The sequence below is a fragment of the Echinops telfairi genome, unplaced genomic scaffold (assembly GCF_000313985.2).
Source record: "Echinops telfairi isolate 266 unplaced genomic scaffold, ASM31398v2 ScPeMD7_7424;HRSCAF=8462, whole genome shotgun sequence".
Lineage (NCBI taxonomy): Eukaryota > Metazoa > Chordata > Mammalia > Afrosoricida > Tenrecidae > Echinops > Echinops telfairi.
The window spans coordinates 61,519,787-61,533,909 of NW_022111324.1; the positions used below are offsets into that span (position 1 = coordinate 61,519,787).

Genomic DNA, 14,123 nt, shown 5'->3' on the forward strand with positions numbered 1-14,123 from the left:
TCTCTCTCTCTCTCTCTCTCTCTCTCTCTCTCTCTCTCTCTCTCTCATACACACACAGCAGCTCAGTAGTTTCAGTGTGAGTTCTACTCCACCCCACCCCCTGCCCCCCTCAGCCAGAGTTGCTCCAACCAAAGTGTATCAAAGCTGCTTCTTAGGTTATTCACTTTCCCTGGGTGTTTTGGCTTTGCCACTGTTTCCTGTGAAGGCTCCGGTCAGAGGGATTTATGTTGAGAAAATTCACGTCAAACTAAGCAGTTGGCTCGAGGAGTGGACAGTGAATTCCGTGTCAGTGCCAGGGACGGCTTTTCAGTAGTTAGTGAGAGGGGCATGTTCCCGCTCCCCAAGGACCAGTGCAAGCTTTCCCGTGTTGGCCTATAGGAGCACTCAGTTCAGCAAGCAGAATGGCAGGGAGAGAACTGCTTTGTACGGAGGGGGTACAAAACCCAACTCCTGCTTTTGCCCGTCTTATTTCCAGTGAAATCAGCCTTCTGGGGCAGTTGGCTGTGAGTGAGGATGCTCTCCAAATCCCATTTTTTGAAAAGGCCTCCTTCATTTGTGTCTTTGAAGCAAAGTGGTATCAACAGGGTGCCGTTGGAGCTGTAGGCCTGTGGAGATGTGGAGAGAATGCGTCTGCTTGTTTTTAATCTTTACTACTAACATCCACCAGGCAAGGAGCCCCGGTGTCGTCGTGGTTACGTGTTGAGTGGCTAATCCCAAGGTCAGCAATTTAAACCCACCAGCCACTCCTTGGGCGAAAGAGGAGGCTGTCTATTCCTGTAAAGAGTAAAAGTCTCTGAAACTCACGGGAGCAGCCCTACCCTGTCCTGTAGGGTTGCTCTGAGTTGAGGTCAACTGAAGAGCAGTGAGTTTTAATTTTATTATTGTGGGTTCATGTAACATATCTTTGTGGACAGATTTTATGGTACTCAAGGAAAAATGGCTTGAAGAAGATAGAAAATACACTTCCTGTGTTCTACATACTTGCCTTGTGACCTCCTTGGTCTAGTCATTTCCTCATTAAAGTACCAGTTGCTGTGGAGTCAATTATGGTTCATGGCAGCCTTGTGTCAGAGTCTCCCTCCCTTCTAGTGGATTCTGTAGGACCAGGTAGAACTGCCCTTTGGATTTCCAAGGCTGTAGCTCTTTATAGGAGTAGAAAGCTTTCTCATTAGCCCTTAAAAACCCAAACCAAACTCACTGCCATTGATTGTGACGATGTCAACTCATAGTGACCCAATAGGGCAGGGTAGAACTGCCCCTGTGAGTTTCCAAGACACACCATTATGGGAGTAGGAAGCCCTATGTTTCTTAAGAGGAGTGGCTGGTGGTTTTGAACTGCAGACTTGGTGTTTAGCAGCCCAATGCTTAACCACTACACCACCAGGGTTCCCGTGTGTCAGAGTAAAACTTTTTTTCAGTGGTTGATTCTCAGAAGTGAATTAGCAAGCCTTTTTTCCAAAGTGCCTCTCGGTGGACTCAAATCTCCAACCTTTCAGTTGAGCCTGTTAGCCAGTTAAAACTGTTAGGGGCTCCATTTCACCCCTGCTGTGTGTGCCATCCAGTGGATTCAGAAGAATGGCTCCTCCTAAGGGCATCCAAGGGGAGTTACAAGTTGTGCTGCTAACCTCAAGGTCAACAGTTTGAAACCATGAGTCTGCTGGAGAAAGATGGGGCAGTTCTACTCCTGTTAAGAGTTACAGTCTCAATGAAGATGGCAACAAATGTACAAATGTGCTTGACACGATGGATGGATGGATGGATGGATTGTGATGAGTTGTACCAGCCCCCAATAAAATGATTTAAGGAAAGAAAGAAAAAAGTTATAGTCTCAGTAACTACCTGGGGCAGGCAGTTCTGCCCTGCACCATAGGGTCACTGTGAGTCAGAATCAACTCAGATGGCAATGGGTTTGAGTTTGTTACAGTTTCCAAAGCTGTCATTCTTAGGAGATCAAGTCATCAGGTCTTTTCAGTGAGTGGCTGGTGAGTTTGAACTGCCAGCCTTTTGGTTATCGGAGTGCTTAACTGCTGTGCCGCTGTGCCTACTTATTTCCTATCTAGAAAATAGGGATGATAATAATTCCTTCATAGAGCTGACAGGGCTATTAAGGTGCATCAGCAATTCTCAAAATTGTTGGTCCCAGGGTCTTGCCAATTAAAAAAACACCTTGAACAATTTTATCTGGGCTGTGTATCAACATTTACCATAGTTTAATGAAAACATTAATTTTTTAAAATGTCATTTTAAAATGACCATTACTCTTAACATATTTTTTTTGGAGAGAAATACATTCTAAAATGAAAGAATTTAATAGAAAGAAGTGTTTTTACATTTTTGCAAAAGTTCTTAAATATTTGCCTTCCTAGAAGACCACTGAATTCTCAAATGTGTTTTTTTAATGACTTTTTTTCCTTTCGGTTGAATATGTGAAAATCTGGCTGCACATTTATAGTTAGAAAGAAGAAAGTGTTTAAAGTCTTTTCAGATAATGGTGACTACTGTTCTTTGATGCAGTGCTCAAACACAGTCAGTGGTAATTTCATAAAGGCCAGTTGTAATGTACAGTGAAGCCATAGAAATAAACCGTTGTTTCATTAACATCCATCTTGTATTTTTAATGAATTTTTTAACCTTTGCATACTGTAGTAACTTAACATCAAACACTGGTAATTTGAAAACGGTTGGTTAAATTGTACAGATCTTCTAAATATTGACTAATTTCACCATAAAGCAAACAAAACAAACAAAGGGAAACCAAGCCCATTGCCTGAGAGTCTGTCCTGACTCATTGTCACCCGACAGGACAGAGTAGAACAGCCCCATAGATTTTTCATGCTAGCATATCAAAAAGACACAATTGTTAACATCATCAACCTATCAAGAAAATCATTTTAGTTATTAAGAAGCCATCAAGCTCAGGTGGCAGGTAACTATTTTCCAAACTTGTAATTTTTGCTTGAAAGCCTCGTTTTATCACTGACAGTGAACACTGACTGCATAGAGCCCCACTCCATTCATTTCAAGAGCGAGCCTGCAAATACTCCAGTCTTAGTAACCACAGTTTATCTGAAGTCTTTCTTCCAAGTAAAGGTGATAGATATCACAAGGGAGAAAAGCAGCAATTTTCTGCCGCGGCTCCATCACCCAGTGTTTTTCTTGAGAGTCGCGGCACTTCGGGGTACAGCAGAATCTCTTGGACAGTTTTTGGGTGTCCCCACAGAATGGCAAGGAGATAGATACTCAGGAGTTCAGATTAACTGAAAGTCACACTTGTAACGCTTCATCAGGGGCATTCTTAGCCATAGCTGGCCTTACTGTGACAGCTTGGCATGAATAATAGAGTGGCTTCCAGCGCAGTTTGGTACCTGCAGCTTTACATGACCCCCCTTTTTGCATAAAATTTGTCAAGGTATTGGTGGGCGAGGGAAGCACACCAGGCCTTAGTGTGATGTTGAAAATAGTCTTGACCGTGCAGCTAATACCCACCCCCAGCAGCAGACTGAAGACCCTACTTTGAGAATAGAAGTTGCATGATGTTTGGCTGACACTTAGCAGTGAGCTCTTTTCTTTCCTGTTCTTCTTTCTGCGTGGCTCATAGGCTGTGAGGCCAGTTGGTAGCCCTGGAACCTGGCCTCTGGGAGATGTGCTCTTTGGATGAAATCCCACTAGTGCGTCGTTCCCAGTTCACCAGAGGCCGCGGTCTCTGCTCTCTCTGGGCTGTTACTTTGAGACTGAAAACAAGTCTTGGTTCCAAATCAAACTTAACTGCTGGCTGGAGACTTCTGTAATCCTTGTTTTTCCCATACGGTGTGCAGGCAGTAAATACCCCTTTTGAATGTGACAGCCTTCCAAATCCTTTTATTAAGAGGTCTACCCCAGGGACCAGGGCTGCCTTGGCGCCCTTGAGTATGGACTTTGGGTGCCTTCCAAGCCACTGGCATTTAGCAAGGCTTCTAGTTGGGGGGGTGGGAGACTAGTTGTTGGGGAAAGCTGGGGCTTCCCTCATATTCTCAGCAAGGTCTTCTGACTCCTGGGGGAACAAACCCTAAAAACGGGCTGTATTGGGTTGTCCTTGGCAGTGGGGCTCAGCTGCCCACCCACTGTGCATTTCCAAGGGCACGGGCTGTGGAGAGCACGTCCGGAGGTCCCCTCTGGGCCTCTGCTCCCCATTGCTTTGCTTGGAGCTCTTGGAGGCTCTTCCCAGGCCACACTGGGGGCGGGGTGGCGGTGTTGGGGGGGGCCGGCGTTCTCGAAGGTGCACCTCCTCCTCCGCCGGCTGGCTGTCCCTCACTATCAGGTCCCCACCTGCAGAGTCAGGCCTAGGAGCCCTTCAGAGGGGCACATCCCCCCACCCCCAAGAGTATTTTAGGCCCGAGAACACACACACTCAGCTGGATCTGTGGGTTCCTCCCGGGACTATTGAGCTGTGCAAATTCGGGCTATTTGCGCTGCAGCCCCCACAACACGCGCTTTCCTCCCCCACGTTCCTCAGTCTGCACCCAAGTATTGTCATTAAAGCGGCCAGGCAGTCTGGTGAGTTCCAACCGTAGGCATTTTGGGAAAACTTTCCGGGTTCCGTGGGAGTGATGTGACTACCGACCGCTTGCTGGTGAGCGGCCGCAGCCTGGCGACAGTGATGTCCACGCAGTGTCTGCCCAGCGGGCGGGCGGCACACCTGCCAGCCCTCCGTGGGAGCCCCGCCGGGCTGGCAGCTTGACCAGTCAGAGTGGTTGCGGCACGCCCGGTGAGGGCGCCTGTTCCCCCTCGCTGATAGCTCTCTGGATTAAAGGGCACAGTTGTTTCCCACTTAAACAAATGAAAATGTAAAAATCCTGTGTGCTTGAGTTCAGCGGCATCACAGGCTGAAAGCTTGGGCTTGTCTGACAGCACACACGCTAACCCCTAACCCCTAGGATGTATGTCCGGTGCCCCGTCCTGCACAGGGAGCAGGGAAACCCCACACGAGGCACCGGGAGAATTGACCTGACGTGGGGAAGGCAGAAGAGTCACACCTAAATGGAACACTGACACGGGGAGGGTGCCGTTCACACCCCACTCAGCTCCGGGCTGCTCTGTTTAGGAGGGTGTCTCTGCTTGAGAAGAGGGTGCACCCTTTTTCGACTTAGCTTTCCGGACGGGGCATTTGACTGACCCATGCTAACTCGCACCTTTTGCATTTCTTTATGTATATTTTTACTTTTATGAACTTTTAGTTTAAGCTTGATTTACTCCCGAGCCACACGTTTTGGTTTCTTCGGTGTCTTCTGGGCTCTCTTTTCCTTTTGTGCAGCCTCTTCTGGTTTAGCAAGAGTGGTGTACCTTTTCCCTAAGAGGCGTCTTTCAGTGCGGCAAGGGGAGCTCACACCGGGGTCCATGCGACCATGAATCGTGTGAGTCTGCCGGTGCATCTTGGGGGCTTGGTTCATTAATGTGCTCATTAACTCTCTGGACTCCACATCGAAACCCTTACATTCAGTGTTCCTTTCTGCATTTTTACACCCGTGGAGCAAAATCCCGACACTCTTTTTAGGTCGCCACCACCGTATCCCACTGTCTAGCCTGGGCACGCCAACCAGCTCCACCATGGTAATGGCAGAGGGGCACACACTGTGTTTGCAGAGTGACATCTTTCAGACACTCGATAACTTTCCAGATACACATAAGCTTGTAGCTTGGCCAGTTTCATGGGTGTTCTTAAAATGGACTCAAAGATTTGACTTGTTGATTGACATGCTTTTGTGGGGTTTTCTGAGTCCGGTGAGTAGAGAGCCATGCTGGCAGATCACCTCAGGCTGAGAAGGGACGCGCCTCTGCATATCTTTGCAGCTTCTCGGTGCTAAAGTTGGCCACTCACAGTGTGTGTTCCCCAGCCTATGGCTTTCCCAGTATCCCGCCTCTGTGGTGTCACCAGGTAGCTCTGTCTATTCCTCTTTGAAGCCAACAAACCGAACACCAGTTATCCTGACTTGAAGTCTGATGATTAATGATCCCATGAGTGTTTTGTAAGGTTTCCCACAGTGTATTTTCCAGAGGTAGAGTGCCAGGGCTTTCTTCCTAGGCACCTGTGTGCACTTGAACTGTGAGCCTGGCGGTTAGGGGCCGAGTGCCTAACCATCTGCACCCTTCAGGGTTCCTCGTTAGCAGGTAAGACAGTCAGGGCACAGCACCTTTGGCTCGGCCCAGAGTGGAGACTCAGGGTGCAGACTGTGCCGGAGGCTGAGGCCTCCCCAGCCAGCCTCACCCTGAGCCTCAGAGCACGGTCCTCCTTTCCCACGAGGTGCCCTTCATGCTGCTGGGGCTTGGTAAACCTGTGTGCACTTACTCTTCAGTCAGCCCACTCCTCAAGGACTGAATCTGGTCAGTCTCCTCTGGGAAAATGCCCCTTCTCAGGGGGAGAGGAAGGTAAGGTGAAACCTGGCTCTGCTCTCCATTGCATGCTACAATGTGCAGCTTCGCGTTTCTGTGCCTCTCGCCACTACAGTGCCCTTTCTGTTTTTAAGGAAAGAAGGATTGTCCAAGTGTGGAAGATGCAAGCAGGCATTTTACTGCAATGTGGAGTGTCAGGTAGGTGCCGGGCCGTCTGGTAGGGAGGGCCTGATGTCCCCGAAGATCAGGACCCCAGCACCCCCTCCTCTTTAATCCAGTCTTCAGGGCCCAATCTCAGCACCTTCTGGTGGCTCCCGCCAGAAAGCTCAATTGTGGGATGGCATTTCAGTCTGGAGCCTCGATTGTGGAGAGCCCTGTTAAGAGACAGACCAGTCTGTCACCAGAGTTGACAGTTTGGCCCCAAGAACTCCTCGCCAGAATGAAGCTAATCTGAAACTTGGCTTGGGAAATTCAAACCCCTCCATTGGTCCTAGAGATTGTCCACATGGTTCACTTCCCGGCACTTCCTGTGGCTGGCTCCATGGGCTATGGGCTGAGGCCCAATGAGACTGTACCTGGAGCTTGTTGTGGAGTTGTCGGGGAGCATGCCCTGGTGGCGCTGTGGGTTACGTATTAGGCTGCTGAACGAACACAGTCTGCTGTTCAGACCTACCAGCCACTCCACAGGCGTCTGCTTCCAGGAAGGTTTAGTCTTGGAAAGCCTCCTTAGGGTCCTGGTGCGTTGGAATCGTGCTCATGCTTTGTTCCTGCCAATGGTGGACAGAGAGAGTGTATCAGGGGCTAGATCTCAGAAACTAGTGGATCTCAAGGTGTTTCAGGAGCAGGCCTGCCAGGGAATTCATCGGTTTGTATTTTTAAGTTAAACATGTCTAGAAAAATTAACCCCTTAAGCCCTACCCGAGTGAACCTTAATGATCCTTAGAGAAGCAATCCTAGACAATCAACATAAAATAGTAGGAAGACATGGTCCCAGCCGCCCTACTGTGTGCTGACTCTGAGTGTAGCAAGTCACAAACCATCTTTCAGGCTCGGCTTCTTCAGGTGAGAACTGGGGAAACAGCGCCCAGCAGCTGATGGGTTATAAGGGCCAAGTGCCAAGAGTAGATAAGGAGGTTCTGTATAAACCATGCAGCTCAGTACAGATGTGAAACTCTCAATCGTAATACTGTCACCTACAGTAAGGTAGAATTTGTTAAGTAGCATTCAGGCTGGGCTGAAGCAAAGCTTTATGCAAAGAATAAGCAGCAGACTTCAGATTTAAGGGGCTTAAAAAAATTCTAACCCTAAACTGAATAGGCAGCCTCTAGAACATGAGGACAAGAGTGGCACACCTGCTGCAAATGGGCTTCCCCTGCTGTGAGGTGTGCTGCAGACCCTTCTTCACAGAGTGCTGTGAAGCACAGGTGCCTCTGGGCTTCCCCTACAGGTGAGCTGCTATGCTGCTGGCCATTAGGTCTCCCAAGGTGACCTTATTTTGAAGAAGCATCACATAGAATAGGACCCCAGGCACCATTCTTTCAGAATTGCTGACTCAGAAAGCTCATTTATTGCCACGCATAACTGAATATGTCAACTTGGAGGGGCTAGGCTAGGATGCCAGCTTTTACTTGACAGTGAGCATTTTGTCAGCCCACACCCTGCCCTTAATTAAACCTCTTGAAGGTTCAAATCACACCGAGAAGACGTCTCAGTAGCAAGGAACCTCGGGGTGGCAAAAGCAGTAGTAGGATTGCCATGTTCAGGGGCCTTCGCTTGGGTGCAGGCTGATGATGGGGAGTTCCTTCTGCTAGTCACCCTGTCCCTGGACCAGGGCAGCCTCAGCCCTGGAGAGTACTCTGCCATTCCATTTTTCTTTGCTTCTGTTAAGTGCGTAGTGCAGAGGCAGGTGGGGAACCTTTTTTTCTACCAAGAGCCGTGTATATCAGTGGTTCTCAACCTTTCTAATGCCATAACCCTTTAATACAGTTCCTCATGTTGTGACCCCACAACCATAAAATTATTTTCATTGCTACTTCGTCACTGTCATTTTACTACTGTTATGAATTGGACGACCTCTGTGAAAGGGTTGTTTGACCCGCAAAGGGGTCGTAACCCACAGGTGGAGACTGCTGTCATAGAGGCTGTGCTTAAGGATAAAAAGTGGCACACCAAAAGCACTGAGATGAAGGCCATTGAATGATTTGACACCTAAGCAAACATTTTCCTCAGCCCCTGGAGGGGTCTTCTTCAGAGCAGGGCCCCACGTGCAGCCCTCAGGGGAGGAGGGCCACCAAGCAGGTGATTGAATTGGAACATTGGTTATCAGGTCCAACCCCAAGGTTAGAGAAGAAGCTAGTGTCTAGAGTGGATCGTGCCTGTCCAAGGTCACATAGTGGCAGACTGGGCCTCGACTTGTACACTCAGCTTCCAGTACTGTGTGTGTGGGAGTGGGGGGTGGGGGTGGGCACAGAGCAGGAGGAATGAGGTGAAAGGAGAAACTTCTTCTAATGCCTTTCTCTTTGTCAGAAACCTCTCCAAGACTCTAGAGCAGGCATCCCTCAAACTGCGGCCTGCTGAGAACATTTATCTGGCCCCCCCGGGTGTTTTTGCCCAGTTTGTTTTTCTACTTCAAAATAAGATCTGTGCAGTGTGCATAGGAATTTGTTCATAGTTTTTTATATTAAACTATAGTCCGGCCCTCCAACGGGTCTGAGGGAGAGTGAACTGGCCCTCTCTTTAAAAAGTTTGAGGACCCCTGCTCTAGAGAGACTTGAATTCCTTCCTGAGGGGTTCCTCTTTCACCAAGACTAGGCATCTTGGGGAGCTGTGGGCACTGTGCCCACCCCTTCCAGCCTGGCAGTGCTGCGGGAGTCTGCTGTATTTTATCAGCTGGGTTGTATCTTACTCCGTGTACTCCCTCTCGCTTCACTTGACTCTGTGTGAATCCTGCCAGAGGACTGGTTTCACTTGACAGTGCATAAAAGGGTAAAGGGAGGAAATGTAAAAGAAACGGGGCTTCCTTTATAGCAAGGTGTATTATTTTGTGACCTGTGTGTATTTTAGTGAAATCTATTTATTTGTATAAATGTGCTTGGAAAGTAACTCATTAAATTGCACCATGGCATGTTTGAGAGGATCATGTTAGAAAGTCACTATATAGACTTTCTGTGTAGTGCACCCCAGCATTCTGCCCTGTGCTGCAGAACTCTCTGGGGTGCATCGCAGCTGTAGACAATACGAGGGACCTGCACGAAAAAGTGGAATGAAGGGGTCATGGGATTTTTGCACACTTTCTGAAGCCCCTTCAGAATAAGCAAAGGCGGACTTAAGTCAGTGGAGGTCCTAGGATTGTGAGTTTGCCTTTGAAAGTAGGAAGGAGTTGAAGAAGGGGGAAGTGGGGAGGGCGGGGAAAAATGAGGAGCTGATACCAAGGGCTCAAGTAGAAAGCAAATGTTTTGAGAATGATGAGGGCATCAAATGTACAAAAGTGCTTGACATGATGGATGGATGGATGGATGGATTGTGATAAGAGTTGTACAAGCCTCCGATAAAAGGATTAAAAAATAAAAGAAAGTAGGAAGGAGCATCCCCCGATGGGGTGAAAAGACCAAGTTGGAAACTAAAGATACAGGGATATTCTAGTTGTTTGTTGTTGTCCAACAAGGTGCCTACATTTTAGGAAATACTTAGTATATGCTTCTACAACCAAGTCTCTGTTACTGGGTAACTAGTGAGGGGCCTGAGTGATAAGTTCAGTTCTGGTTAAATCCACTTTGGTGTCTTTGGAGCATCTCATATTCGGACCTCTCTAGCCCCGCCTCCCAAGTGTGTCATGTCGCCGTTAGAGGGGAAAGTGCGTGAACGGTGGGGAATATGAAACACAGCGTATGCCCCGGGCCTGGCTTGGCCGTAGTGGCCCTCTTCCTGTAGGATGCTCAGCGGGGCCCTGCTCCTTTTGCATCTTTCCTCTGGAAGAAAAGGGCAGGGGCGTGTTGGGAACTCGGGGGTATTTCCATGCCGTTCTGTATTTTAAGGTCTCACATATATACACAAGGGGACTTTGAAAAGTGTGTGGAAAATTCCATTCACTTTGCATTCCATCTGCCCATGAGCCTTTTGAAGCTCTCAGAGATGGCCAGTGGAGCCTCCTGGTAAAGTGCAGCCCCCTGACCAGAGAGGCTGCAGTTGTGTCTTTAGCAGAAAGATGGAGATCTCCCCTCTCATTGCTGGAAGGGGTGGTGCACCACGAGACAACGGTGCAGTGTGTTATGCATCTGTAAGCAATTGTGCTCACACACAAAACTAAAGTCGCGCAGAGTAAATTACTCGATTGGCCTGGAAGTGAGACGGCCAGGAAGAGGACCAGTGGTGCCAGGAATTCTGTGTTTGGCTTTGTTACAGATGTGATGGCCTAAGTTTGTTTATTATCAGAAACAACACCGAACCCATGCCCGTTATGGATAAACCAGGAAGCGCAGGAGAGCATTGAGCAAGGAGTCACCGAGCAGCTTTTCCTCCGAGGAAAGGCACCACAGCTCCGGTCTGTGGCTTCCTCACCTTTCCCAGGCTTCCCTCTGTTTCTTACACAGGAACGCGGGCTCCTGCTGCATCGAGAACGTCCTGAGGGTTCCAGTCAGGGAAGGGAGAACAGGTTACATTTTGAAGAAGATAATAGGAAAAGCGACAGAAAAACTGACACAGGATTTGAAAAGCATAGTTGTAAAATCCTTGTTTTCTACACTGCCAATACTCGCGAATACAATAAAGCTGTTCCTTGATAGTATTTGTTCCTCTTCATCAGATCAGTTGAAATTCCCCTCCCCCACCTCACCCCACGCCCAGTTTTGTTCAGTCTGGTGGCTTCGTGTTTACACAGTGGACTGACTGCTCACTCAGCAGTTCGAAACTACAGGAGAAAGGCAGGACTTTCTACTCCCATAAAGAGTTACAGTCTCAGAGACTCCCTGTCCAGTAGGCTTGCTTGGAGTCCGCATTGACTGACAGTGGGTTTGGTCTGGTCTGGTTTTTCATTTCTTAAGAGCAGAAGGTGGGGGTGGCGGGGTAAGCGGCGTCTGTTGGATTCTCTGAGACATGTCAAGTCTCTCTCTGATTGTTCTCAGCTGTCATCGAGTAACTTTAGACTCCTGGCCACCCCACGTGTACTGAGTGGAACTCTGTGTCCTTATAGTTTTGCCAGGCCTTGGTTCTGAGGTGTTTCTGGGGAGGTTCAAACCCCCAAACGTTAGCGTAGGAGTCCAGTGTAACCGTTAGTACCATCCAGAGGCATCGCCCTGTTCGGAGAAGGCTCTCAAGACAGTTTTGTAACCTGCTGAGCAGCTCCACCAGATGCTGGTACACCTTTTTGTTTGGCTTTCTTTCTAGAATCAGAGCTGTGATTTGAGGTGGTGTTGAGGTGCCTGTACTGAGCTGGTCCACACCTTTTCCTGGCCATCAGTAAAGAAAGGGCGCATTCCCTGTGAGCGGGTAAATTCCCTTCATGAAATCCGGGTGATTCCACAAGGGCTCGGATCTGCCAGCTCCTTGGTCTCACTGCTCCCGTGGGACCGTGTCTAAGGTTAGGTGCTCCCGCCCTTGTCTCGTCGTCTGACACGGCTGTCTACTGCTTGAAGGCGTCAGCTCCTCGCCCTGCCTTGCGGGGTCCGTGCAAACCTTGTGTAATGAACTAAGACCTGAACAAAGTCCAACCGGTTTTTGAGCAGCGTGTTCCCGGTATTGCTTTTAAGGAATTCCGGGGATCAGCTGGTGTACCTGGGAAAGGGGGTTCTAGCCAGGACCCTTGAGGTCACCTGGTCAGTCCGGTTTCAGGTTCAGCATTAGTTGGTAGTTCTTCAAGCTTTACATCCAATTATCACTGTTGGAAGGTATCAAACTGTAGACTCAGAATATTGAAATCACTAAAAAATTGTAGGACCATGCAATTTACAACCAAGGAGACAGGCCTGAAGGGCCCCAGAGGCCTGCCAGTGTCTCAGCGGCCTGGCCAGAGAAATGCAGGCTTCCTGAGGCCGGACCAGCGTTCCTGCTCAGCAGCACTCGGCTCGCCTCCCATCCCTTTGAGGACATAATAATACATGCTAATAACGGCATTTGTTCTCTAGAGTCACATTGATTTACATTACTGCGATTGATTCAGTATATGGATAAATAACAATTGATTATATTACTAAGCGTCACTGTAATGTTTAGCTGCTCTTTTCTTGTGGGAAGGGGTTAGCCGTTGTCAGATACCAAAGCCAGTGCCCATCATTGACAATACCTGCAGCTGGAAGGTCCTTCAAGGCCAGAGACCGGTCTTAGAGCATAGGTTCCGTGCGCTGCTGCGGGCAGTGGGCAGTTTCCAGCAGGTGTTGATTTATCCACCTGTCTTCAGCTGCGGGCCCCCTGGTCCTTCAGGTCTCAGCTGCTGCTGCTGCTGCTGCTCTTGTTCTTGTTCTTGTCTTTCTCTTTGTTTTGCAGCTGGGTCCGGCTCTTCTGCAGCCCCTTCTCTCCACCTAGACTTCTGCTCAAGCACCTTCTCTTCTACCCTGTGCAGATCTGGTTCTTTTCTTTCACTCCCGGTTCTATGCTTGGCACAGGGTTATTGAACTCTGCAGAGCATCTTGACACAGAACTTGCACCAAGGGGCCATGCCACAGACCTCACTAATCACAAAGTGGCGTTGCGTCCCTAGGCACGGAAAGCAGGGGGTAAGGAGCCATTGCCATTTATCCTATGACTATGTGGAGTGCCCCGTAAATGCCAGGTATTGTTATAGGTCCTGAGGTTACCAGCCTGAATAAAGCATGCTACGTTCTTTTAGTTCCACGGTGGGAGGGAGATAGGTATTAAACAAACCGAACTACCAGAGAGGTAAGCTGTCAGGTGGGGAGAAGTACTGAGAACAATGAAGCAGGGAAAGGGGGAGGGTGGAGGAAGGGCTGTTTGGGGTGGGTTATCTTGGTTCGGTTGACACTCATTACCACAAGAGACTTGGAAGAGTGGCCTGGGAGCCATGTGGCTCTCTTGGGGAGGGGACTACTGGCCAGGAAATACAAGTGCCAAGGGTCTCGAGTCAGCAGCATGGCTGGTGTTTTGAAGGCGGCCCCACATGGAAACTGCTGTGGGGAAGTGGCCTGTTCTGTGTCGCACTGAACAGGTTCACGGGCTGCCTGTGGAGAAGACTGGAGGGGCCGGGGCCAGGCAGTCATGGTGAGCAGTCAGCAGGCCACTGCTCCAGGGCAGAAAGGTGGCTGCTAAGAAAAGGTCAGCATCTAGATAACATCCAAGGAAAGAGGGAAACCCAGGAGGGTTCAGGTGGGTGGCCTGAGCTGTTGCAAGGTTGGGCTTGCTGTTTCCGGAGGGGAGAAGGCTGTGCGAAGCACCGTTCAGGGCCCAGGTCATGTGGGAATAAGCCTGGGGGCTCCCAGCAGTGTACCGATGTGCCTTCTGACAAGGGGGTGATTCCTCATCCCTTCCTCACACCCAGGGATAAATGCCCCACCTCTCTCACCACCTCTGTCTCCTCTTCTCTCGAGCACCCATTTCTCTGCTCAAACCAGCTTTATCAGAGTTGTCAGTGACCTCCAAGGTACCAGTCAGCTCACAGCCACCTCACCCACCATCTGTCACCAGCCCTAGCAGAATCAGCCCGCCCACTCGGAGAGCTATTTTCCCTTGGCCTTCCACTGTGTCCTCTCTTGGGCTTCCCCATCTCAACTGAGGGTGCCTTCCAGGAATGGGAGCCCGCCTTCCCCTCG

The 14,123-nt window shown here is 49.3% G+C and overlaps 1 protein-coding gene across 3 annotated transcripts in view; it reads left to right on the forward strand.

Annotated features, from left to right (window-relative positions):
* SMYD2 (SET and MYND domain containing 2) overlaps nucleotides 1–14,123 on the forward strand; it is a 61,854-nt gene that overhangs the window by 23,111 nt on the left and 24,620 nt on the right. For 2 of the 3 annotated variants that reach the window (XM_004699890.3, XM_045298220.1), the window contains exon 2: nucleotides 6,501–6,564. In XM_004699890.3, coding sequence (XP_004699947.1) covers nucleotides 6,501–6,564 — 64 coding nt within the window. Of the gene's footprint in view, nucleotides 1–6,365; nucleotides 6,403–6,500; nucleotides 6,565–14,123 lie in introns of those variants that run through there. The other variant, XM_045298219.1, reaches the window with a different exon arrangement.